Source organism: Euprymna scolopes, chromosome 46, assembly GCF_053919585.1.
Source record: "Euprymna scolopes isolate OS-2025 chromosome 46, ASM5391958v1, whole genome shotgun sequence".
Taxonomy (NCBI): domain Eukaryota; kingdom Metazoa; phylum Mollusca; class Cephalopoda; order Sepiida; family Sepiolidae; genus Euprymna; species Euprymna scolopes.
In genome coordinates, this window is record NC_136527.1 from 88,137,179 (window position 1) to 88,163,457 (window position 26,279).

At 29.0% G+C, this 26,279-nt stretch overlaps 1 protein-coding gene across 2 annotated transcripts in view; it reads left to right on the forward strand.

The window, feature by feature from the left end:
• Nucleotides 1–26,279, forward strand: part of LOC145270652 (uncharacterized) — a 151,031-nt gene that overhangs the window by 96,740 nt on the left and 28,012 nt on the right. For both annotated transcript variants that reach the window (XM_080126265.1, XM_080126264.1), the window contains exons 2-4: nt 9,770–9,799; nt 16,112–16,135; nt 24,296–24,319. In XM_080126265.1, coding sequence (XP_079982391.1) covers nt 9,770–9,799; nt 16,112–16,135; nt 24,296–24,319 — 78 coding nt within the window. The remainder of the gene's footprint in view (nt 1–9,769; nt 9,800–16,111; nt 16,136–24,295; nt 24,320–26,279) is intronic.

Consider the following 26,279-nt stretch of genomic DNA (forward strand, 5'->3'; position numbering starts at 1 on the left):
TTTTTTTCATAGTCTATATTTCTCTGAGTTTTTTTTACTACGTGCTGACTTTGGCATTTTTTATTAAATGTAAACATATAACACTTATGTGTATCTTACTATAATATCACTTATCTTATAGCAAGACAACTCTTGTAGAGTTCAGATACTGCCCCGTCACCAATAGTTAAAGTGTGGAACGATATATACACCAATAGTGTAGTTGTTATCTTTATATGAAGTCTTAATCAGTGACAGTGTGAGGTTACTTGGTTAATTTATTGTAGTTTATTTTAGAAAACTTACTTGTTTTTATTAGTAGATTGTGTATAGTAGCCACAATATCTAGTTATTTTTGTGGCTAGGGCTTGGATTTTGATTCTTTTTGGTCAGCTTCCAGTGAGTTCTTAGAAGATGACTTTCTTGCAATTTCTTTTGCGGTTAATTTAACTTATTTCCTTTGGCGTTTGGTGAGTTCTTAGAAGAACTGGTCTGATCTACTTTTCTTAGCGAGCGAAGAGATTCAGCTGCATTTAACAATGGTTGCTATAGTGTGTTTTTGCGCATGCGTGAGCATGTCAAGTTTCCTCCTTATTTTTCAATAGTTTGACAGTAGTCATGTGTCTTTCTGCCAAGAGCGACAGACGTCAGTGTTAGCCGTGACCGTCTAGAGGTTAGGACCCCACGTTGTGGCCGTGCTAACCTAGGTTCGAATCCTGGTCACAGCATTGACATTTTGTACATATTTTACAGTCCAAAATCTGAAGAATTATTTGTTTTTATAACATTGTTTTTTTACGTCGTACTTGCTGATAGGTTACTCTTATAACAATTTTGATCAACTGAGATAAAGATTTCGTGGTTTCATTAACGCTGGTGGGTTACTGTTTAAAGAAAAAACCTTAACGTTCACCTCAAATATTCAGCGTCCAAGAAATATAGGCCACTGGCAAACTGGAACGTCTGTGAGCATCCGGTGTATTATTTGGAGCTGTCCCTTTTGAGAGAAGTTCCGTGTTCGAAGTGGTCTGTCTACATTGGGTATATAGTGTTTAAAACTTCTTATTACACGTAATCTTATTTAATTATGGAGTTAGCTAACAAGCGATGGGTCACTGCACTTCTCCGAATAAAGAGCAGTCGATTGATGCTTGAACTGTTGTCAGAGACCGTTCGTACACCGAGATACATCGTCTCAAAAGAAAGAAGAAAGCAGAAGAAGAAAGAAGAAAGAAGAACAATTGGCCATTTTTGTACCCTTTTTTTTTTGCTCTCTTTTGACATTTTAACCGACGTTCTGACACTCGCTGGATTCGTAAGACGCTTCTCTGTAAGAATATGTGCTTTTTGAAACTTATAAGTTGATTTTAGTTGAGATTTGGATAGTTTTGTTTTGTAGGCGTATATAGGCGTGTACGGGCCATCCCTATATAGAGAGTGCTACCGCCTCTCTGATATGTATATATATATACATATATATATATATATATATATATATATATATATATATATATATATATATATATATGATTGCAACGTCTTGTCAGACAAGTGCCACTCCCTTAGGCACTTAAAGTCCACACGCCCAAATACCTGAGGGAGTATCTATACAAAGATGATGTTACAGAGTCTTAACTTTGTATAACAGCTAAGTCTCTCTCTCGGTTCAAAATGTTGAGATCCAGCAACAAGCAAGAGCAAGATAGTCAGCAACAAATTAAACTGCAGACCAGCTTAATGCGGTTAATGGTCTCCTGCTTTGTTTTTTTTTTTAATTCAGAGATTTGCTTCTCCTAGAAAGGTCACCTTTACCACGGCTTACTGGAGCCCTCTCCACCCCAATATATATATATATATATATATATATATATATATATATATATATATATATATATATATATATATACTTGTTTATTGTTATATAAACATGCTCACATCCCGCTGCTACAAACAGCTACTTGTTTCAATCAAACAACAGATATCATCAGGCAGCGACTTGACTATTCAAATGTTCAATGAATAATGGATTTTTATTTTAGGTAGGAACTCTTTAAAAATTGGAGTTAAAAAAACTTAAAACACAGAACTTTAATTATAAGATGTAAAGAGGGAGGGACAATTTAAATAAAGTTAAAAAAATTATAATGGAGAGAGAATGATTAAGAGGAGAGAAAAAAAAGAAATAGAGAAAGAAAATACAGAAAAAAATAATATGGAGAAGAAAAAGAAAAAGAAAAAAGATATAAAGGGTTATTATAAAGAAAACGGGCTAGAAAGGAAAAGAAAGAATGATGAAATATAGTTAAAGAGAGATAGTAAGAATTAATAGGAAGGGAAGCTTAAAATGTTTAGAGGATATAGAAAAAGAAAAAGATCTGCGTGTCAACCAATTTATGAACAATTATACATTTCAGTAACGAGACACGTTATTACAACAGAAACAGAAAATACAATCTTAGCGTTAGAAGTGTACATGTCAAAACTGACAGCGAATGTAACCAACCAACATATTTATCATCTCACATACATCCACGAGTAATATCAACGCAGTTAAAACATACGTCTACAATTAATTAAGCCCTTTATACTAAATGATATAAGTTTAAAGTTTTCGCGTCTTTATTAAATAAATATATAAAAAAATAATGATAAAACAATATTAAAATTATTAATAATAATAATAATAATAATAATAATAATAGTAATAATAAAAATAATAGTAATAATAATAATAATAATAATAATAATAATAATAATAATAATAATAATAATAATAATAATAATAATAATAATAAAACAGAATAAAATTAATATTTATTATTTTTTTAATATAACATATTTAGCCATAAGAGGGGATTGAAGAAATTAAATAGTAATTATAAAGAATAATCTACTAAAATTTATGTATATAAAAAAATATATACAATACATATATATATATATATATATATATATATATATACATGCATATAAGTAAAGGTGTAACTCTATACTATTAAGTTGGAAGTTTAAGCTAGTTAAGTATAAATATAAAGTCATATTAAATCACAAATTAACACATTCAAGACAGAATTACTAAAAACATAGATACAAGTACACTTACATATAAATATATTCAGGCAAAAGAAGTAATTAAATCAACAAAATACTCAAAAGTAGCAACACACAGGTAGATAGTAACAAAATTAAAAATAATAAAATACATATGTATATACCCACAGAGAACCAACAGACATACATATATATATAATTTTATGTATACACATATATACAAAAAATACACAAATATATGCACACAGTCATATACTAATATACAACAACGCACACATAAATATGTATAATTCACATAAACCATATATATAAAAATACATATGAATAAGAATTATTTGACAAGAGTACAGATAGATGCATATACACATAAAAGCATACAAATGGATTGAATAAACATTATTAGGGGAGTACACAACAAAGGAGGGTATACAAAATTTTAAATAAAATAAAATGAAATGACAGCTCAAGCAAAAGTTACGTTTAAACCAGGACCAAACTCAAAGAAAACCAACCTGCCTCCTCCCTTGAGGCTTGCATTTACTAATATCCGCAGGCTTAGAACTAACTTAGATGATGTTGAGTCATTTCTCCTTGTAAACACCCCGGATATCTTAGCATTAAGTAAAACTAACCTTCACTCCTCCATTCCCTCTAACCACTTTAACATGCCTGGTTATCTCCCACTCTACCGTAAGGACTCGGACAGACATATGCATGGACTTGGAGTCTATATTTGAAACACCCTCCCCCTAACTAGAGAAATAAAACTAGAATCAGAGGGCCAGGCCTTTATGTGCTTCAGACTAAATATGCAACACAATATTAGCTACTTGTATTTTCTCTACCGCTCTCCCTCAAACCAAGACTGTACCCTAATAAACAAAGTCTCAGACAGCATAGATATAGCACTCTCCCTCGATACTAGCGCACAAATGCATGTATTTGGTGACTTCAATGTCCACCACAGTAACTGGCTAGGATTCTCAAATCACACAGACGTAGCTGGTAGCGCAACACATAGCTTCTCTATATCTCATTCCCTATCTCAGTTGGTTACATTTCCGACACGTTTCCCAGACCAGCAAGATCAACATGCCTCACTTCTAGATCTCTTTCTGACAATGGTTCCCAATGACTGTACAACAAATGCCCACAGCCCACTCGGGAATGCTGATCACGCTGTGATAATGGTAGAAATCAGCCTAAATTCTCGCCCTAAAACTGAAGACCCACTACTCAAAACAACGAGGTATTACAAAAAGGCTGATTGGGAAGCCATCAGGGAGCTCACCAGAGATGCCCCATGGCAAAATATCTTTACTCTTCCAGCGGAACAGTGTGCAAATGAGACAACTGAATGGTTCAAAACTGCTATTGAAGCACATGTTCCCGCACGGAAATACTATAGCAAGCCCCACTCTCCCCAATGGTTTACTTCTGCTTGTGCAGCTTCCATTTGTCAAAGGCAGCATGCATTCTGCAGATTCAACCGACATAAGTCCAGCTCAAATAAACAGAAGTTTATAGAAGCTAGAAATAATTGTAAGAGAGTGATAGAGACAGCTAAGACAGATTACTCTGAAACCACCAGAAAGCGCATCGAAGCACAGAAATTAGGAATCCGGGATTTTTGGAAAATCTACAACAGCGTAGTTAATAATGGACAGTCAATTATTCCCCCACTAACAAACAATCATGAGGTTGCTTGCATGGCAATTGACAAGGCTAATCTGCTTGCCAGTCAGTTTGCCTCAAACTCCACACTGAACTCGGTACACCACTCACTTCCTGATTTTCCTCTGCGAACAGATGCCACACTTGACGATTTGAAAATCACCCCTTCTCAGGTACATGCTATTATAAAAAACCTAGACACCTCAAAAGCATGTGGACCAGATCTCATCCCGGCTGTGCTATTAAAAAACTGCTCTGCCGAGGTTGCTCCAGTTCTGTCCAAACTTTACAATAAATGCCTTAACGAATCTTGTTTTCCCGACTGCTGGAAAACCGCCTCTGTGGTACCAGTCTTCAAGAATTCTGGTGAAAGAACTGACCCACTAAATTATCGCCCCATTAGCCTCCTCCCGCTTTTCGCCCAAATATTTGAGTCCTTAGTTAATCAAGCCCTAGTTCAGCACCTAACAGCTGCTAAACTCCTGACTGAGAAACAATATGGATTCAGGCAAGCCCGTTCAACAGCAGATATCTTAACTGTAGTTTCTGAACGTATATACCGTTCATTGGATAAAACAGGGGAGGGCAGAGCGGTGGCCCTTGATATATCTAAGGCTTTTGACAGGGTATGGCACGATGGTCTTCTAAGGAAAATTAGATCATATGGAATCACTGGAAGAATTCATAATGTAATTAAATCCTTCTTAAGTAATAGAAAAATCAAAGCTGTCCTCGACGGACGTACATCCAAACAATATGACATAAATGCGAGAGTACCTCAGGGGTCTATCCTTGGACCTCTATTATTCCTGACCTCTATTATTCCTGATATTCATAAACGACCTCCCTGATAATATTGTTTCGGAGATGGGTATATTTGCCGATGACACCACTCTCTATGCTGCTAAGACTAAGCTTGTTTCCTTCAATAACTACAAGAAACCTTCTCTACCACCAATAGCAATGGCCAAGAACACATTGCCTGAAAGTACTTCTTTTAAACTCCTCGGCCTAACGTTTACAGGGAATATGAACTGGAATAGATACATTGAGAGCATTGCCAAGGCTGCTGCAAGGAAGGTTGGCTCCCTCTACCGTGCTAGAAAACTACTTACGCCTGACAGTATCCTATACCTCTATAAGGCAACCATTCGCCCATGTACGGAGTACTGTTGTCACATCTGGGCTGGTGCATCTGCTGCTTGTCTCTCGCTCCTGGACAGGGTTCAAAAAAGAGTCGCCAACCTGATAGGTCCTGAACTGTCATCTAGGCTTCAGCCTCTGTCCCATCGACGAGATGTTGCATCTCTCTGCCTGTTTTACAAATACTTTAATGGTGAATGCTCTGACGAACTGCAAACACTTGTACCTCCCCGACGGAACTACCCCCGACAAACCCGACAAGCTACTAAGTCTCATCCCTTTACAGTAGAGATCCCTAGGTGCAAGAAAGCCTTTTACTCCAATAGTTTCTTCCCCAGAACTGCGGGTCTTTGGAACTCCCTTCCGGGATTCTGCTGTCCCAACTGCAATGATATGCAGAAGTTCAAGTGTAATGTTAACAAACATCTTTCTACTCATCTCCCTTCATAATGACCCCGCTAATTAATTCCCTAATAGTAGCCCCCTGCTTCAAAGTGGCACTGTGCCTTGTTTGGGGTGAAAATTGAATTAAAAAAAATATAAACATAAGTACACACGGTCATAAATTAAACACATAGACACTTACATATCCACATAGACACACAGGTATATAAGATAGGGGAAGTTAAGAATGAAATCAGGCGAGGAGAAAGTATATTAATAGTATTTCAATAAATTATAGAAATCAGTGACAATTTTAAATTTATTTAAATTTTATATCTAAACTAAATTACTTAAAAGATGGCTTTTATAATGTTTGCAATTAATTGAATTTTCGTGCTTCTTATTTAATAATTTATCTCTTTCTCTAAAAGTAAGTATAAATAATTTCTCATAAAGACATAGGTAGCAAGGCGAGTTTAAAGATGAACAGGTTTTAGCTTTCTTTAAAATTTTCCAATTTACTATTGGGAGTAACCTTGCTTTACTAGTTCATTGTAATATTTAGACAAGGAAGTTCTATTTTTGTACTCATTATTTTCAAAAGAGCACTTGTGACCGGTAAATCTTTCTTTAAATTTGTTATTTGTCATTCCTATGTAATATGTTTTTTTTCATTCGGATTTTCCTTAGTAGAAATAGTTGCTTGGTACACTACAGAAGTAATTTGACAATTTCCTTTAAGAGGGCATTTTGATTTAATTCTACAGTTACACCCTTCGGTAGCAATGGGTGTGCTATTTTTTTTTTTATATTTTGTTATTATGTTTTTTAATTATTTTTTCAAGGTTTTCATTACAGCTATAACTAAGTTTTATTGTATTTTTATTGAAAATTTTATGTAGTATGTTACTAATAGGGAAGTGCTTTTTAATTAAGTTTAAGAATTTCATACCTAGGTTTGTTTTAAGTTTCAGATTAAAAGGGGGATTGTACCACAGGATTTTTCTCTTACGGTTTCTATTTGTATTTGTGTTTGGGTGTGTTGGTTCTATGCATGTTTTTGCGTGTTTTTGTAACCACTATCCTTAAGGGCCCTGTTATAGAAATATTTATGTTTATTAAATGTTTCAAGATTGGAAAAATTGTTACTAATTCTTTTACTAATGGATTTGGAGATATGCCTAATGATAGATTTTGGGTGATTTGATAGGGGGTGTACATAAATTGGGTTTGAGTTTTCCTTCCTATATGGTTGGTAGATGCCTTTCCTTCAATCAAAGTTCACATCCAAAAAATTTACAGTTTTAACATCTGATATAATATCCACTTTTAATTTAATTCTACGGAATTCATTTAAGATAATCTTTTTGGTTCTTTCACATTTAGGGCCGTTGGATTCCTTAATGATCATCAGTCCATCATCACGATACAAGCCTATATCCATGACATTGATGTCTTTGGTTAAGTTGTATAGTATGAATAGACCTACTAAGTCTGTCATTTCAGCAGAATCCAAAGACCCCATGGAAATGTCAAACATGGGGTCTTTGGATTCTGCTGAAATGACAGACTTAGTAGGTCTATTCATACTATACAACAACCAAAGGGCGAATGAACTCTTTTTCTGGGTCAACGGCCAACTAGCACCGTGTATATTTGTGTGTGTGTATATGTGTATTGGGGTAGAGAGGGCTCTCGTAAGCCGTGGTGAAGGCAACCTTTCTAGGAGAAGCAAATCTCTTATTTAAAAAACCATAAAGTGGAAGACCAGTACCCGCATTAAGCTGGTCTGCAGTTTAATTTGTTGCTGGCTATCTTGCTCTTGCTTGTTGCTGGATCTCAACATTTTGAACCGAGAGAGAGACTTAGCTGTCGTACAAAGCTAAGACTCTGTAACATCATATTTGTATAGATACTCCCTCAGACATTTGGGCTCATGGATTTTAAATGTCTGAGGGAGTGGCACTCGTCTGAAAAGACGTTGCAATCATCATATACATATATATATACATACATATATATATACACATACATATATATATATATATATATATATATATATATATATATATATATATATATATATATATATGCATATATATATAGGTGCTCGTCTGAACTCCAATCTCTGGTCCCCCCTCGCCAATGTTTCATGAAAAATACCCGTCTAGCTGAATCCACTGTGAAAAATTTCCCCCACTCTATATCTGTGCCTAAATCAAAACACGGATTCCATGAACAAAGCTTCTTTCTTAGAACTGCACATCTGTGGAACTCTGTTCCGTCTGCCTGCTTCCCTCCGGACTACAACTTGGATGTCTTTAAGTCCAATGTTAACAAATTCCTAATGAACCGCCCCCTTAATTAAACACTTCATCAAATCTCCACACTAACGTAATGTACTTGTAATAACCCTTATCCCTGAGTGGCTTCCGGGCCTTGATAAGTGGTGATCACTGTGTAAAAAAAAAGTATATATATATGTATATATACATATATATGTATATATATATAAATACATATATATATACATATGTATATATATACATACATATATATATATAAATATATATGTATATATATACATACATATATATATACATATATATGTATATATATAATATGTATGTATATATATATGTATATATATATTTATATATATATACATATATATGTAATTTAAAGGAGATTAGAATAATAGTCTAAAGAGCTAAGTGTATTTTAATGTAACAGTGAAATTACTAGTTTAATTAAAATACAGGAAATGCTCGTTGTAATTTAGATATATAATAAGCTCGATAGTTAAATGTCCTAGAGCGAATTCAATATTAAGTAAAGTGATTTTCAATTTAAAAATTAAAAAAAAAATTTTTTTAATTTAAAAATCAAATTTTAATTAAATTAAAAATCAGTTTCATAAGAAGGAACAACAACAAAGTCAATTATCTGTACGATCGTTTCGGAAATCCGTGCTTTTTATTTGTGGTATACATGAAGTTATGTAGAACAATTATATATAGTTTTTTTGTTAATCACTTTACTTAATACATATATATGTATATATATATATATATTTATATATATGTATATATATATAATATATATGTATATGTATATATATATATTATATATATATGTATATATATGATATATATATATATGTATATATATGTATATATATATATATATATGTATATATATATATATATATATGTATATAATATATATATATATATATATATATGTATATATATATATATATATATATATCTATATATATATATATATATATAGCCATGTTTTATATCATTTTGAAGTGTGTTATTCACTTCATCGAATTGTTCCTTACTGTTCTTTCATTTTTTTTGCAAAAAAAAAAAAATTTTCATTAATTGCCAGCAATTTTTTAGAACTATTTTAACCTGTTAAACTCTATTAAATTCTATTAAAATTCTATTGGATTTCATGTGTATGTCATTAATACAACTCTGTTCATTAAATCTTCATTATTTTTAAAACATGTTTTCATATTTTCCAGTACGCATGGTCTAACACAGACCCGTATTTGGTAAGTTTATATTACCTTTCTTGCTTTCCATGATGATTTAAAACAAGTATTTCATTTAAATGCTATTTCAAAAGCAAATTGAAAATAATCAAATTAGATTTTCCTGTGTAATTTTATGTTAATTCGTTAGATAAATGAATAAAGATTTGCATAAAAATAAAATTTATTCACTTTGACTCTTTAAGAAAAATATTTTTCCCGGTATGCCACGCACAGATCGACCTAAAAAAATTGTTTTGTTTTAGAATTAAAAAATCAAATTGATGTCCATTGCATTTAAAAAAAAATAATAAACATGCTTTTCCATATGTATTTTTATGTATTAATAACCTTTTCTTACTTGGAAATTATCAATGTTGAATATAGACTTTAGTACTGTAACAGTTGTCTCCCTTTTGACGGCTTAAGATTTATGCTTTTTTCAATTATATACGCTTTTGAGTAACTTAGAGTTACCTCCCCTTTGTATATATAAACGAGTGATTACGTGTTAAACATTCTCTTCGTGTCATAAAAACGCATATACAAACACAAATAAAATATACATACATATAATATTTAAAAATTCAACATTATTTCATACGGTTAACGGCCGTGGAATTTGACCTTATCATTATATATATATATATATATATATATATATATATGTATATATATATAAAGAGCAAACAGTTAATAAAACATGTTAAAAAGCACTTTGAAAAGGAGTTTAAAACTGAAAAGGAGACACTAGTCCTTAATCCGTGGAGTTTCAAAGAAATACTTCCCTTCTCATCACAGGGTAGGAATTAGCAAAATGCGGGGTCGGATTTTGCATACAAAAGTATTTGATGAAACTGCAAGGAAGTCAAAGATCTTACTTGATGATAAAAAGTGAAGCAGAGGGAATATGGTGAAGAAAAAGGTGATTACACGTGAATGGATAGTCTGGTGAAAGGTAAATTATCCAATGACGGTAAAATCCAAAAATATAAATCCAAGAAAGTTAACTGAATTTCCATTCACACCAGTAAAATCCAAGGAAATATATATATATATATATATATATATATATATATATATATATATATATATATATATATATATATAATTTTTTTAAAACAGTATTCTACGTACATGTGTGTTTTGGGGCCCTACCCCTCTTCAGCGTGGCTTGGCTGTTGAACCTCGGACCTCATGTATTTCAGTTCAGCGTCTAAATCCATTACGCTATGATGCCATAGATAATTTACTGTCAATTATATATATATATATTTATAATGATTTAATATACTAATTAAATACCTACAGACACTAGTGTTTCATCATTTCAGGAATCTTCAGTTTAGATTTTGTCACAGATAGAGCGTGAGGGAATCTATTGGTAGTGGTTGTAGTCAGTCGAGTGTCTTTTTGTGAAAGTTTAGCAAAGAGGTCCATAGCTTCGGCATTGTTAACTGGTCACCAAGGGACATTAACAGACTGGACATAAAACACGGAAAATGTTGACGCTTCAGACTAACATGCAACAAAAAAATGTGTCGGCCCGGAGCATATCTGACCAGAGGAGCATAAGGGATGCATCTCTTAGAAATTGACTATCAGTAATGGGCGAATATTGTGATCAGGTGTTTACTGTAATTGTCTCGAATAATCTTGTCAAAAGTGACTGAGCACTTGAAAGAGAATTTTCCAAGTAGATAGAAGAATAATAATTTTCAAAGTAGATAGAAGAATAATAATTTTTCAAGTAGATAGAAGAATAATAATTTTCCCAGTAGATAAAAGAATAATAATTATCCAAGTAGGTAGAAGAATAATAATTTTCCAAGTAGATAGAAGAGTAATAATTTTCCAAGTAGGTAGAAGAATAATAATTTTCCCAGTAGGTAGAAGAATAATAATTTTCCCAGTAGATAGAAGAATAATAATTTTCCAAGTAGGTAGAAGAGTAATAATTTTCCAAGTAGGTAGAAGAGTAATAATTTTCCAAGTAGGTAGAAGAATAATAATTTTCCAAGTAGATAGAAGAGTAATAATTTTCCAAGTAGATAGAAGATTAATAATTTTTCAGGTAGATAGCAGAATAATAATTTTCCAAGTAGATAGAAGAATAATAATTTTCGAATTAGATAGAAGAATAATAATTTTCCAAGTAGGTAGAAAAATAATAATTTTCCAAGTAGGTAGAAGAATAATAATTTTCCAAGTAGGTAGAAGAATAATATTTTTCCAAGTAGGTAGGAGAATAATAATTTTCCAAGTAGGTAGAAAAATAATAATTTTCCAAGTAGATAGAAGAGTAATAATTTTCCAAGTAGGTAGAAGAACAATAATTTTCTTAGTACGTAGAAGAAGAATAATTTTCCAAGTAAGTAGAAGAATAATAATTTTCCAAGTAGGTAGAAGAATAATAATTTTTCAAGTAGGTAGAAGAAAATTAATTTTCCAAGTAGGTAGAAGAATAATATTTTTCCAAGTAGGTAGAAGAAAAATAATTTTCCAAGTGGGTAGGAGAAAAATAATTTTCCAAGTAGATAGGAGAGTAATAATTTTCCAAGTAGACAGAAGAATAATAATTTTCCAAGTAGATAGAAGAATAATAATTTTCCAAGTAGATAGAAGAGCAAAAATTTTCCAAGTAGATAGAAGAGTATTAATTTTCTAAGTAGATAGAAGAGTAATAATTTTCCAAGTAGATAGAAGAATAATAATTTTCCAAGTAGATAGAAGAATAATAATTTTCCAAGTAGGTAGAAGAGTAATAATTTTCCAAGTAGGTAAAAGAATAATAATTTTCCAAGTAGGAAGAAGAGTAATAATATTCCAAGTAGATAGAAGAATAATAATTTTCCAAGTAGATAGAAGAATAATAATTTTCCAAGTAGATAGAAGAGTATTAATTTTCTAAGTAGATAGAAGAGTAATAATTTTCCAAGTAGGTAGAAGAATAATTATTTTCCAAGTAGGTAGAAGAATAATAATTTTCCAAGTAGGTAAAAGAATAAAAATTTTCCAAGTAGGTAAAAGAATAATAATTTTACAAGTAGGTAGAAGAATAATAATTTTCCAAGTAGGTAGAAGAATAATAATTTTCCAAGTAGGTAAAAGAATAATAATTTTACAAGTAGGTAAAAGAATAATAATTTTCCAAGTAGGTAGAAGAATAATAATTTTCCAAGTAGAAAGAATAATAATAATTTTCCAAGTAGGTAGAAGAATAATAATTTTCCAAGTAGATAGAAGAATAATTATTTTCCAAGTAGGTAGAAGAGTAATAATTTTCCAAGTAGGTAGAAGAGTAATAATTTTCCAAGTAGGTAGAAGAATAATAATTTTCCAAGTAGAAAGAAGAGTAATAATTTTCCAAGTAGGTAAAAGAATAATAATTTTCCAAGTAGATAGAAGAATAATAATTTTCCAAGTAGGTAGAAGAATAATAATTTTCCAAGTAGGTAGAAGAGTAATAATTTTCCAAGTAGGTAGAAGAATAATAATTTTCCAAGTAGATAGAAGAATAATAATTTTCCAAGTAGATAGAGGAATAATAATTTTCCAAGTAGATAGAAGAGTAATAATTTTCCAAGTAGATAGAAGAATGATTATTTTCCAAGTAGATAGAAGAATAATAATTTTCCAAGTAGGTAGAAGAGTAATAATTTTCCAAGTAGATAGAAGAGTAATAATTTTCCAAGTAGGTAGAAGAATAATAATTTTCCAAGTAGAAAGAAGAGTAATAATTTTCCAAGTAGGTAAAAGAATAATAATTTTCCAAGTAGATAGAAGAATAATAATTTTCCAAGTAGGTAGAAGAATAATAATTTTCCAAGTAGGTAAAAGACTAATAATTTTCCAAGTAGAAAGATGAATAATAATTTTCCAAGTAGGTAGAAGAATAATAATTTTCCAAGTAGATAGAAGAATAATAATTTTCCAAGTAGGTAGAAGAGTAATAATTTTCCAAGTACGTAGAAGAGTAATAATTTTCCAAGTAGGTAGAAGAATAATAATTTTCCAAGTAGGTAGAAGAGTAATAATTTTCCAAGTAGATAGAAGAATAATAATTTTCCAAGTAGGTAGAAGAATAATAATTTTCCAAGTAGGTAGAAGAATAATAATTTTCCAAGTAGAAAGAAGAATAATAATTTTCCAAGTAGGTAAAAAACTAATAATTTTCCAAGTAGAAAGAAGAATAATAATTTTCCAAGTAGGTAGAAGAATAATAATTTTCCAAGTAGATAGAAGAATAATAATTTTCCAAGTAGGTAGAAGAGTAATAATTTTCCAAGTAGGTAGAAGAGTAATAATTTTCCAAGTAGGTAGAAGAATAATAATTTTCCAAGTAGAAAGAAGAGTAATAATTTTCCAAGTAGGTAAAAGAATAATAATTTTCCAAGTAGATAGAAGAATAATAATTTTCCAAGTAGGTAGAAGAATAATAATTTTCCAAGTAGGTAAAAGACTAATAATTTTCCAAGTAGAAAGAAGAATAATAATTTTCCAAGTAGGTAGAAGAATAATAATTTTCCAAGTAGATAGAAGAATAATAATTTTCCAAGTAGGTAGAAGAGTAATAATTTTCCAAGTAGGTAAAAGAATAATAATTTTCCAAGTAGGTAGAAGAGTAATAATTTTCCAAGTAGGTAGAAGAATAATAATTTTCCAAGTAGATAGAAGAATAATAATTTTCCAAGTAGATAGAGGAATAATAATTTTCCAAGTAGATAGAAGAGTAATAATTTTCCAAGTAGATAGAAGAATGATTATTTTCCAAGTAGATAGAAGAATAATAATTTTCCAAGTAGGTAGAAGAGTAATAATTTTCCAAGTAGGTAGAAGAGTAATAATTTTCCAAGTAGGTAGAAGAATAATAATTTTCCAAGTAGAAAGAAGAGTAATAATTTTCCAAGTAGGTAAAAGAATAATAATTTTCCAAGTAGATAGAAGAATAATAATTTTCCAAGTAGGTAGAAGAATAATAATTTTCCAAGTAGGTAAAAGACTAATAATTTTCCAAGTAGAAAGAAGAATAATAATTTTCCAAGTAGGTAGAAGAATAATAATTTTCCAAGTAGATAGAAGAATAATAATTTTCCAAGTAGGTAGAAGAGTAATAATTTTCCAAGTAGGTAGAAGAGTAATAATTTTCCAAGTAGGTAGAAGAAGAATAATTTTCCAAGTAGGTAGAAGAGTAATAATTTTCCAAGTAGATAGAAGAATAATAATTTTCCAAGTAGGTAGAAGAATAATAATTTTCCAAGTAGGTAGAAGAATAATAATTTTCCAAGTAGAAAGAAGAATAATAATTTTCCAAGTAGGTAAAAAACTAATAATTTTCCAAGTAGAAAGAAGAATAATAATTTTCCAAGTAGGTAGAAGAATAATAATTTTCCAAGTAGATAGAAGAATAATAATTTTCCAAGTAGGTAGAAGAGTAATAATTTTCCAAGTAGGTAGAAGAGTAATAATTTTCCAAGTAGGTAGAAGAATAATAATTTTCCAAGTAGAAAGAAGAGTAATAATTTTCCAAGTAGGTAAAAGAATAATAATTTTCCAAGTAGATAGAAGAATAATAATTTTCCAAGTAGGTAGAAGAATAATAATTTTCCAAGTAGGTAAAAGACTAATAATTTTCCAAGTAGAAAGAAGAATAATAATTTTCCAAGTAGGTAGAAGAATAATAATTTTCCAAGTAGATAGAAGAATAATAATTTTCCAAGTAGGTAGAAGAGTAATAATTTTCCAAGTAGGTAAAAGAATAATAATTTTCCAAGTAGGTAGAAGAGTAATAATTTTCCAAGTAGGTAGAAGAATAATAATTTTCCAAGTAGATAGAAGAATAATAATTTTCCAAGTAGATAGAGGAATAATAATTTTCCAAGTAGATAGAAGAGTAATAATTTTCCAAGTAGATAGAAGAATGATTATTTTCCAAGTAGATAGAAGAATAATAATTTTCCAAGTAGGTAGAAGAGTAATAATTTTCCAAGTAGGTAGAAGAATAATAATTTTCCAAGTAGATAGAAGAATAATAATTTTCCAAGTAGATAGAGGAATAATAATTTTCCAAGTAGATAGAAGAGTAATAATTTTCCAAGTAGATAGAAGAATGATTATTTTCCAAGTAGATAGAAGAATAATAATTTTCCAAGTAGGTAGAAGAATAATAATTTTCCAAGTAGATAGAAGAATGATTATTTTCCAAGTAGGTAGAAGAGTAATAATTTTCAAAGTAAGTAGAAAAGTACTTTATTTTGCATTTGGTTATCATTATTTGTCATATATTTGTTTACCTTTTATCTTAAAATTTTTCATCTTTTTTTTCATATTTAGCTTCCCTGGGTGTATAATAAGATGGTAAGTTGATATTTCCTAGCTTTTTATAATAATTTTTAAAAAAATGTTGCTTTCATATAAACAAAAGGTTTACCGACAATCTTCTTAAAAAATGTTAAGAATAACTTTTGAAACAAACAGACTCAACCTCCCATGTTAAGAATGGCTTTCAGAACAAACACTCCCAACCTTCCCATGTTATGAATGGCTTTCGGAATACATACTTCTATGGTGTCCACAAGTAAAGGGACATAACCCTAAGAGTTATCTACCCTTAGGCATGCATGCTGTCTAATAAAGTAAGCTCGGACGACAGTTCTCTGGCGACTGAGCTGTTGTCAACACCTGTGTCTGCGTTGTCTTTCTACCATGCTGTTTATTCCCGCCAGATGGGAGCCCCGAACATTATAATTGCAAATTCAAAAGCTGAGAAAAACAAACATGCAATACTCTTTTATTAACAAAACTAGCGGGGGTACCCGGCGTTGCCCGAGTGTTTTTTTCCGGGACGGGGGAGAGTTTTAAAAAATGTTATGGTAGATAAGTAGGAAGGATCAAACCCGGAGTCATGAGTAAAAGTAGGAAAATAAAGTGTGAAAAAAAAAAAAAACATCTGCAACGTTAACAGTTCGGCCACCAAGAAAAGTCCATTCCAGTTGTTTAGGAAAAAAAAACAAAAAAAAAACGACTACGCTAGGTCGGCGCGAACGTGAAAATATAATGTGAATTGTCCAGCATGCTAACCACTACGCCACAGAGCACTGCAGCTTAGTTTAGTGATTTTAAATAACTTGACATGAAAAAACTATGAAGCCAAACCGGTGTTCTCTTCTCAACTGTTCCTTGTGAACGATCCCCAAACGGTGTTAAGTGGTGGCAGGGGGAGGAGGAATTTATTAGAGAGAAAATATTTTACCACTTCCATTGATCTTAACCGATTTTGGCCGTGACTTCTCAGCAGAAAAAGTATAGAAATCTAAGATTATCGAGGAATTTGAGAAATAATAAGCCTATAACACACCTCAGATATTGTTCTGCCGTTTGTGCATATTATATTTGCATGAAATATCTTGATTTTTAATCCTATTAAGGTCAAAATCCGACGGGAAAAAATGAGTTCATTTTATTTATATAGAGAAGAAATAAAGCTGTTTCTATTTTTTACGTTTCTTTAGAGATGCGGATTCATTATTCATATTGTTTGGATTCTTCAGAATACTGTTTGCATCTTTGGTGTTATTTTAACAAATTTTTTTATGTTACTTCCGATCTTATTATTATTGTATTTTGTCCAACTTGGGATGTTTTCTCTTGCACTAAGGAATCTTTACATAATGCTGAATGGACCAGTACCTTTAATTGTTTACAAAAAAAAAAAAATTATTTTGGTAAAATCCATTGAAAGCGGTCGGTGGTTCTATGAGAAAATAAAGCTGTGTACGCATTATAAATGTTTCTTTTCTGTGTCTTACGTTATACATTAGTACATTAGGGGTCATTTCGAGTTAAAAGTTTATTTACTGCACTCATCTGGACTAAAGAAAATCACGATTAAAATGTGTACGTCTTGTGTAAATAACTAACGATAATTCTCTGATATGGCCGACCAGACGGGTGATCAAATAAAATTAAAAAAAAAAAATAGTAAAAGTTAAAATAATAAATAAATAAAATAAAATTTAAAAAAAATAGTAAAAAGTTAAAATAATAAATAAATAAAATAAAATTAAAAAAAAATAGTAAAAAGGTAAAATAATAAATAAATAAAATAAAATAAAAAAAAAATAGTAAAAAGTTAAAAAAGTAAATAAATAAAATAAAATTAAAAAAAAAGAAAAAAGTTAAAACATTAAATAAATAAAATAAAATTAAAAAAAATAGTAAAAGTTAAAATAATACATAAATAAAAAAAAATAAAAAAAAATAGTAAAAAGTTAAAATAATAAATAAATAAAATAAAATTTAAAAAAATAGTAAAAGTTAAAATAATAAATAAATAAAATAAATTAAAAAAAATAGTAAAAAGTTAAAATAATAAATAAATAAAATTTAATTAAAAAATGGTAAAAAGTTAAAATAATAAATAAAAAAAAACAATAGTAAAAGTTAAAATAATAAATAAATAAAATAAAATTAAAAAAAAAATAAGAGTTAAAATAAAAAATAAATAAAATAAAATAAAAAAAAAATAGTAAAAAGTTAAAATTACAAACAAATAAAATAAATTAAAAAAAATATAGTAAAAGTTAAAATAATAAATAAATAAAATAAAATTTAAAAAAATATAGTAAAATGTTAAAATAATAAATAAATAAAATAAAATTTAAACAAACATAGTAAAAAGTTAAAATAATAAATAAATAAAATAAAATTAAAAAAAAATAGTAAACAGTCAAAATAATAAATAAATAAAATACATTTTTTAAAAAAATAGTAAAAAGTTAAAATAATAAATAAATAAATAATAAATAAATAAAATAAAATTTAAAAAAAAAATAGTAAAAAGTTTAAATAATAAATAAATAAAATAAAATTTTAAAAAATAGTAAAAAGTTAAAATAATAAATAAATAAAATAAAATTAAAAAAATAGTAAAAGTTAAAATATACATAAATAAAATAAAATTAAAAAAATAGTAAAAAGTTTAAATAATAAATAAATAAAATAAAATTTAAAAAAAAAATAGTACAATGTTAAAATAATAAATAAATAAAATATAATTAAAAAAAAATAGTAAAAAGTTAAAATAATAAAAAATAAAATAAAATTTTAAAAACATAGTAAAAAGTTAAAATAATAAATAAATAAAACTAAATTAAAAAAAATAGTAAAAAGTTAAAATAATAAATAAATAAAATAAAATTAAAAAAAAATAGTAAACAGTTTAAATAATAAATAAATAAAATAAAATTTAAAAAAACTAGTAAAAAGTTAAAATAATAAATAAATAAAATAAAATTAAAAAAAATAGTAAAAAGTTAAAATAATAAATAAATAAAATAAAATTAAAAATATAGTAAAAAGTTAAAATAATAAATAAATAAAATAACATTTTAAAAAAAGTAAAAGTTAAAATAATAAAGAAATAAAATAAATTAAAAAAAATAGTAAAAGTTAAAATAATAAATAAATAAAATAAAATTAACAAATAGTAAAAGTTAAAATTATAAATAAATGAAATAAATTTTAAAAAAATAGTAAAACGTTAAAATAATAAATAAATAAAATAAATTTAAAAAAAATAGTAAAACGTTAAAATAATAAATAAATAAAATAAATTTAAAAAAAATAGTAAAAGTTAAAATAATAATAAATAAAATAAAATTAAAAAAAATAGTAAAAGTTAAAATAATAAATAAATAAAATAAATTTAAAAAAATAGTAAAAAGTTAAAATAATAAATAAATAAAATAATTTTTTTTAAATAATAGTAAAAAGTTAAAATAATAAATAAATAAAATAAAAAAAAATAGTAAAAAGTTAAAATAATAAATAAATAAAACAAATTAAAAAAAAATAGTACAAAGTTAAAATAATAAATAAATAAAATTAAATAAAAAAAATGGTAAAAAGTTAAAATAATAAATAAAAAAAACAATAGTAAAAGTTAAAATAATAAATAAATAAAATAAATTAAAAAAAATATAGTAAGATTTAAAATAATAAATAAATAAAATAAAATTAAAAAATAGTAAGAGTTAAAATAAAAAATAAATAAAATAAAATAAAAAAAATAGTAAAAAGTTAAAATTACAAACAAATATAATAAATTTAAAAAAATATAGTAAAAGTTAAAATAATAAATAAATAAAATAAAAAATAATAAAAAATAGTAAAAAGTTAAAATAATAAATAAATAAAATAAATGAAAAATATATAGTAAAAGTAAAAATAATAACTAAATAAAATTAAAAACAAATATTAAAAGTTAAAATAATAAATTTAAAAAATTAAAAAAAAATAGTAAAAGTTAAAATAATAAATGAATAAAATAAAATTAAAAAAATATAGTAAAAGTTAAAATAACAAATAAATTAAAAAAAAATAATTAAAATAGTAAAAGTTAAAATTATAAATAAATAAAATAAAATTAAAAAAAAATAGAAAAAGTTAAAACAATAAATAAATAAAATAAATTAAAAAAAAAAAAGTAAAAAGTTAAAATAATAAATAAATAAAATAAATTTTTTAAAAAATAGTAAAAAGTTAAAATAATAAATAAATAAAATAAATTAAAAAAAAATATAGTAAAAGTTGAAATAATAACTAAATAAAATTTAAAAAAAATAGTAAAAAGTTAAAATAATAAATAAATAAAATAAATTTAAAAAAAAATAGTAAAAAGTTAAAATAATAAATAAATAAAATAAAATTTAAAAAAATCGTAAAAAGGTAAAATAATAAATAAATAAAATAAAATTAAAAAAAATAGTAAAAAGTTAAAATAATAAATAAATAAAATAAAATTTAAAAAAAAATAGTAAAAAGTTAAAATAATAAATAAATAAAATAAAATTAAAAAAATAGTAAAAGTTAAAATAATAAAAAATTAAAAAAAAATTAAAAAAATAGTCAAAAGTTTAAATAATAAATAAATAAATAAAATTTTAAAAAAATCGTAAAAAGGTAAAATAATAAATAAATAAAATAAAATTTAAAAAAAATAGTAAACAGTTAAAATAATAAATAAATAAAATAAAATTTAAAAAAAAATAGTAATAAGTTAAAATAATAAATAAATAAAATTAAATTAAAAAAAATAGTAAAAAGTTAAAATAATAATAAATAAAATAAAATTAAAAAAAATATAGTAAAAGTTAAAATAATAAATCAATAAAATAAAATTAAAAAAAAAATAGTAAAAGTTAAAATTATAAATAAATGAAATAAAATTAAAAAAAAATAGTAAAACGTTAAAACAATAAATTTATAAAATAAATTTAAAAACATATAGTAAAAGTTAAAATAATAATAAATAAAATAAAATTTAAAAAAATAGTAAAAGTTAAAATAATAAATAAATAAAATAAAATTAAAAAAAATAGTAAAAAGTTAAAATAATAAATAAATAAAATAAAATTTAAAAAAATAGTAAAAAGTTAAAATAATAAATAAATAAGATAAAATTTAAAAAAAATAGTAAAAAGTTAAAATAATAAATAAATAAAATAATTTTATAAAAAATAGTAAAATAAGACAGGTCATCCCACCAAGATAGGGAGGGATGTGATGACCACAAGTAAAGGGACATAACCCTAAGAGTTATCTACCCTGAGATGCATGCGCGCTCTCTAATAAAGTAATCTTGGACGGCAGTTCTCTGGCGACCGAGCTGTTGTCAACACCTGTGTCTGCGTTGTCTTTCTTTCATCCTGTTTTATTCCTGCCAGAACTTCAAACCTCCCTACGTGAAGAATTCCTTTTGGAATAAAAACTCCACGCTTCCTTATGTGAACAATGGCTTTTGAAATAAACATTTTCAACCTCCCCATGTTAAGAATGGCTTTTGAAAAAAAACACTTCCAACCTCCCCATGTTAAGAATGGCTTTTTAAAAAAACACTTCCAACCTCCCCATTTTAAGAATGGCTTTTGAAAAAAACACTTCCAACCTCCCCATGTTAAGAATGGCTTTCACAATAAACACTTCAACCTCCCCATCCTAAGAATGGCTTTGGAAAATAATACTTCCAACCTCCCCGTGTTAAGAATGGTTTTTGGAATAAACACTTCCACCCCTCCCCTCATGTTAAGAATGGCTTTTTAAATAAACACTTCAAACCTCTCCATGTTAAGAATGACTTTCGGAATAAACACCCCTAGCCTCCCCATTTTAAGAATGGCTTTTGAAAAAAACACTTCCAACCTCCCCATGTTAAGAATGGCTTTCAGAATAAACACTTCCAACCTCTCCATGTTGAGAATGGATTTTTAAATAAACACTTCCTACCTCCCCATTTTAAAAATGGCTTTCGAAATAAACACTTCCAACCTCACCATGTTAAGAATGGCTTTTGAAATAAACACTTCCAATCTTCTGATGTTAAGAATGGCTTTTGAAATAAACACTTCCAGCCTGTATATTAAGAATGGCTTTTGAAATAAACACTTCCCACCTCCCCATGTTAAGAATGGCTTTCAGAATAAACATTTCAAACCTCACAATGTTTAGAATGGCTTTCAGAATAAACGCTTCCAACCTCCCTATGTTAAGAATGGCTTTTGAAATAAATACTTCCAACCTCCCCATGTTAAGAATGGCTTTCGAAATAAACACTTCCAACCTCCCCATGTTTAGAATGGTTTGGGAAATAAACACTTCCAACCTCCCCATGTTAAGAATGGCTTTTTAAATAAACACTTCCAACCACCCCATATTATTAATAGCTTTCAGAATAAACACATCCAACCTCCCTATGTTAAGAATGGCTTTTGAAATAAATACTTCCAACCTCCCTATGTTATGAATGGCTTTTGAAATAAATACTTCCAACCTCCCTATGTTATGAATGGCTTTTGAAATAAATACTTCCAACCTCCCTATGTTATGAATGGCTTTTGAAATAAATACTTCCAACCTCCCTATGTTAAGAATGGCTTTTGAAATAAACACATCCAACCTCCCTATGTTAAGAATGGCTTTTGAAATAAATACTTCCAACCTCCCTATGTTATGAATGGCTTTTGAAATAAACACATCCAACCTCCCTATGTTAAGAATGGCTTTTGAAATAAATACTTCCAACCTCCCTATGTTAAGAATGGCTTTTGAAATAAACACATCCAACCTCCCTATGTTAAGAATGGCTTTTGAAATAAATACTTCCAACCTCCCTATGTTATGAATGGCTTTCGCAATAAACACTTCCAACCTTCCCATCCTAAGAATGGCTTTTGAAATAAATACTTCCAACCTCCCTATGTTAAGAATGGCTTTCGAAATAAACACTTCCAACCTCCCCATGTTTAGAATGGTTTGGGAAATAAACACTTCCAACCTCCCCATGTTAAGAATGGCTTTTTAAATAAACACTTCCAACCACCCCATATTATTAATAGCTTTCAGAATAAACACTTCCAACCTCCCTATGTTATGAATGGCTTTCGCAATAAACACTTCCAACCTTCCCATCCTAAGAATGGCTTTTGAAATAAACACTGCCAACCTCCCCATGTTAAGAATGGTTTTTGAAATAAACACTTCTAACCTCCCCATGTTAAGAATGACTTTCGGAATAAACACTTCCAACCTCCCCATGTTAAGAATGGCTTTCGAAAAAACACTTCCAGCCTCCCCATGTTAAGAATGGCTTTCGAAAAAACACTTCCAACCTCTCCGTGTTAAGAATGGCTTTCGAAATAAACACTTCCAACTTCCCCATGTTTAGAATGGTTTTTGAAATAAAGACTTCCAACCTCTCCATGTTAAGAATGGCTTTTTAAATAAACACTTCCAACCTCTCCATGTTAAGAACGGCTTTCAGAATAATGTAAAAAATTCGACTATGCTGAATAAGAAAATCTCGTTTAAATTTTACAGATGCGCGTTACTAATTTCTGAAAAAGAAAGTGAATTTTGTTTAGCTAGGTGGAATTGTCGGTTCCTGGAAATGTAGATTTGTTTATCACGCGCACGGCACGTATCAACATGGCAGCCAATGAATTACAGTGCATAATAAACACTTCCAACCTACCCATGTTTGGAATGTCTTTCAGAATAAACACTTCCAACCTCCCTATGTTAAGAATGGCTTTTGAAATAAATACTTCCAATCTCCCTATGCTAAGAATGGCTTTTTAAATAAACACTTCAAACCTCCCCATGTTAAGAATGGCTTTCGAAATAAACACTTCCAACCTCCCCATGTTTAGAATGGTTTGGGAAATGTAGATTTGTTTATCACTCGCACGTATCAACATGGCAGCCAATGAATTACAGTGCATAATACAAGTCTTTATATATCGAAAACTACTTCTCTTTGCAAAGTTTTAATGAGATTTTCTTATTCAGCATAGTCGAAAACTTTTAAAAGTCATTATTTTAAAGAAAATTGTTGAGGTGGACCAAAAAAAAAACATGCAAGTAGGTAGAAGAGTATTTTATCTTGCTTTTGGTTATTTTTTGTTTGTCGTTTATTTGTTACGTTTTATTTTAAAATTTTCATTTTTTTTTCATATTTAGGTTCGCTGGGGTGAAGACTTGCCGGTAAGCTGACATTTCCCTGTTTTTTCATGATAATTTTTAAAAACAAGTCTTTCTTTTTTTACTTTAATATAAAAATACGTCCATCGTGTTTAAAATTTGGACATTAAAACACCAGAGTTTACAAATGTCTGTATCGTTTTCCGTGATTGTTAGATATGTTACTGTTTGTGACATGACAATTACGTAGGCACCATTTGTTTCATTTGAAGGTCAATATTTGTTTGTTATTTAAATACAGAAGCACCTGCATATGTATATTGAATGTGGAAACAAACTTTCGTAAAAGAGTCGTTTATTTAGTATTTCAATGTATTGAAGCGATAGTAAGCGCGTTGTGTATAAACAACGCGCTTACTATCGGTGAGTCGGTTGTCCTCCGAATCAATTCCGATTTGAAATAATCGTAGCTGATCGATCCAGGGGGTGCCATTATCAAGTCGCGGACTTCAGCCATTACTTCGTGCGTTAATGCGGCCACCACGTGGTTGAATTTCGTCACATCGCTCAGAATCCTTTGCATGTAGAACTGGGCCTCTACGTGTGCGAACCATACTGTTGGATCGTGCGTCCAAAAAGGAGGAATCCTCAAAATGGCCTGAGTAGCCATCGTTGAAGGAAGCGCCTCACTGTCCATCGTGGGGAACGCGTTGAGGAGAACGATGATCGCAGAAAATCTCCGTGAGATCCTTTATGCCTAGAAAAACAGATGTGCCGCTAAGGTCGACATGTACGTCATTCGGTGTGCGCGTAGTCGCTGAGAATTTTCCCTTGTGTGATTACAGGTAATATCCACATTTCCTTGCGTGTTCTGCCAAAGTCTGACGAAGAAGAGGGGTCACCAGTGAAGCGAGGGATGACCAGTGAAGCGAGGGGTCACCAGTGAAGTGCCGGTAGCGCGTTGTGCAAAAACAACACGCATCTCGCTTACGATTAATTTTTCAAAACATTTATACGAAAGTAAACATCTGGAAAAATCAATTAAAAACAAACAAATCATCAGACTTAGTTCTTTGTAATAGATGTGAATTTATTTGCCTGGAATTTCTCACTTGTGTTATTTTTTAGTCCGAAAATAAAGAAAAGAAATCCTTCTTGACCGGTTCAATGTTTTTTGACGTCACGTTGGAAATTAATTTTTTTAGGAAATGCGTCGAGTAAGGAGCAGAAGGAAAGATAAGAATGTTTTTCTTTCTTTTTGTGTATTGTTTCATCAATGGGAAATCAGCATAAGTGTGTTGCGGCTGTTTGCGCACAAGCGACGGAGCGTGACAGTAACGCGTCTTAACTCTCCGGGTGCCAAGTAAAAAAGAGATCGAGAGAGTTCTTGAATTTTGGCGCCACGCCTTTTTTTTGTCTTTTTTTCGGAGCTCTCCGGAAACGGTGAAATGTTCAAATGTCCTGACAAAATAAATTCCCGGGTAGACGCTACATACCCCCCTACTAGACAGTATGTCGAACAAAAGAAAGTGGAAAAGTCACTGGGTATACACAGCAAATCGATGAGGACGTTGCACTAATCTGCCCGATTTGGTAGAAGTTGTACTTACTGGTGAATTGCAGTTTCCGTTCTGAACTGCAGTGTTTTGTGTCCGTTTGCTTGCTAGCACATCGTCATCCAGAATAGCTTTCTTCAGGCGATCAACACTGACTGAATCTCGTCTTCCGTCAATGTCGATAACGAAAAACTTTGAGTAGCGTTTCAATACCTTAAAGGGACCGGAATACGGTGTTTGCAGTCGAGCTGTGCCTCCATCGTTCCGAACAAACACATGAGTCCACGATTGTATGTCTTTGGGGATGTGAGTGCGTGTGTTCTGTATTCTCGGGGCAACGTTAAAAGGTTTCGCCAAGTATTCCCTCACACGAGAAGAGGTATAACTTGTTGGGTCAGGCATACGCGTAGGAGTGGTCGGTGCGACCATCTGTCCAGGAAGAGTCAGCGTTGTTCCGTAAATCATTT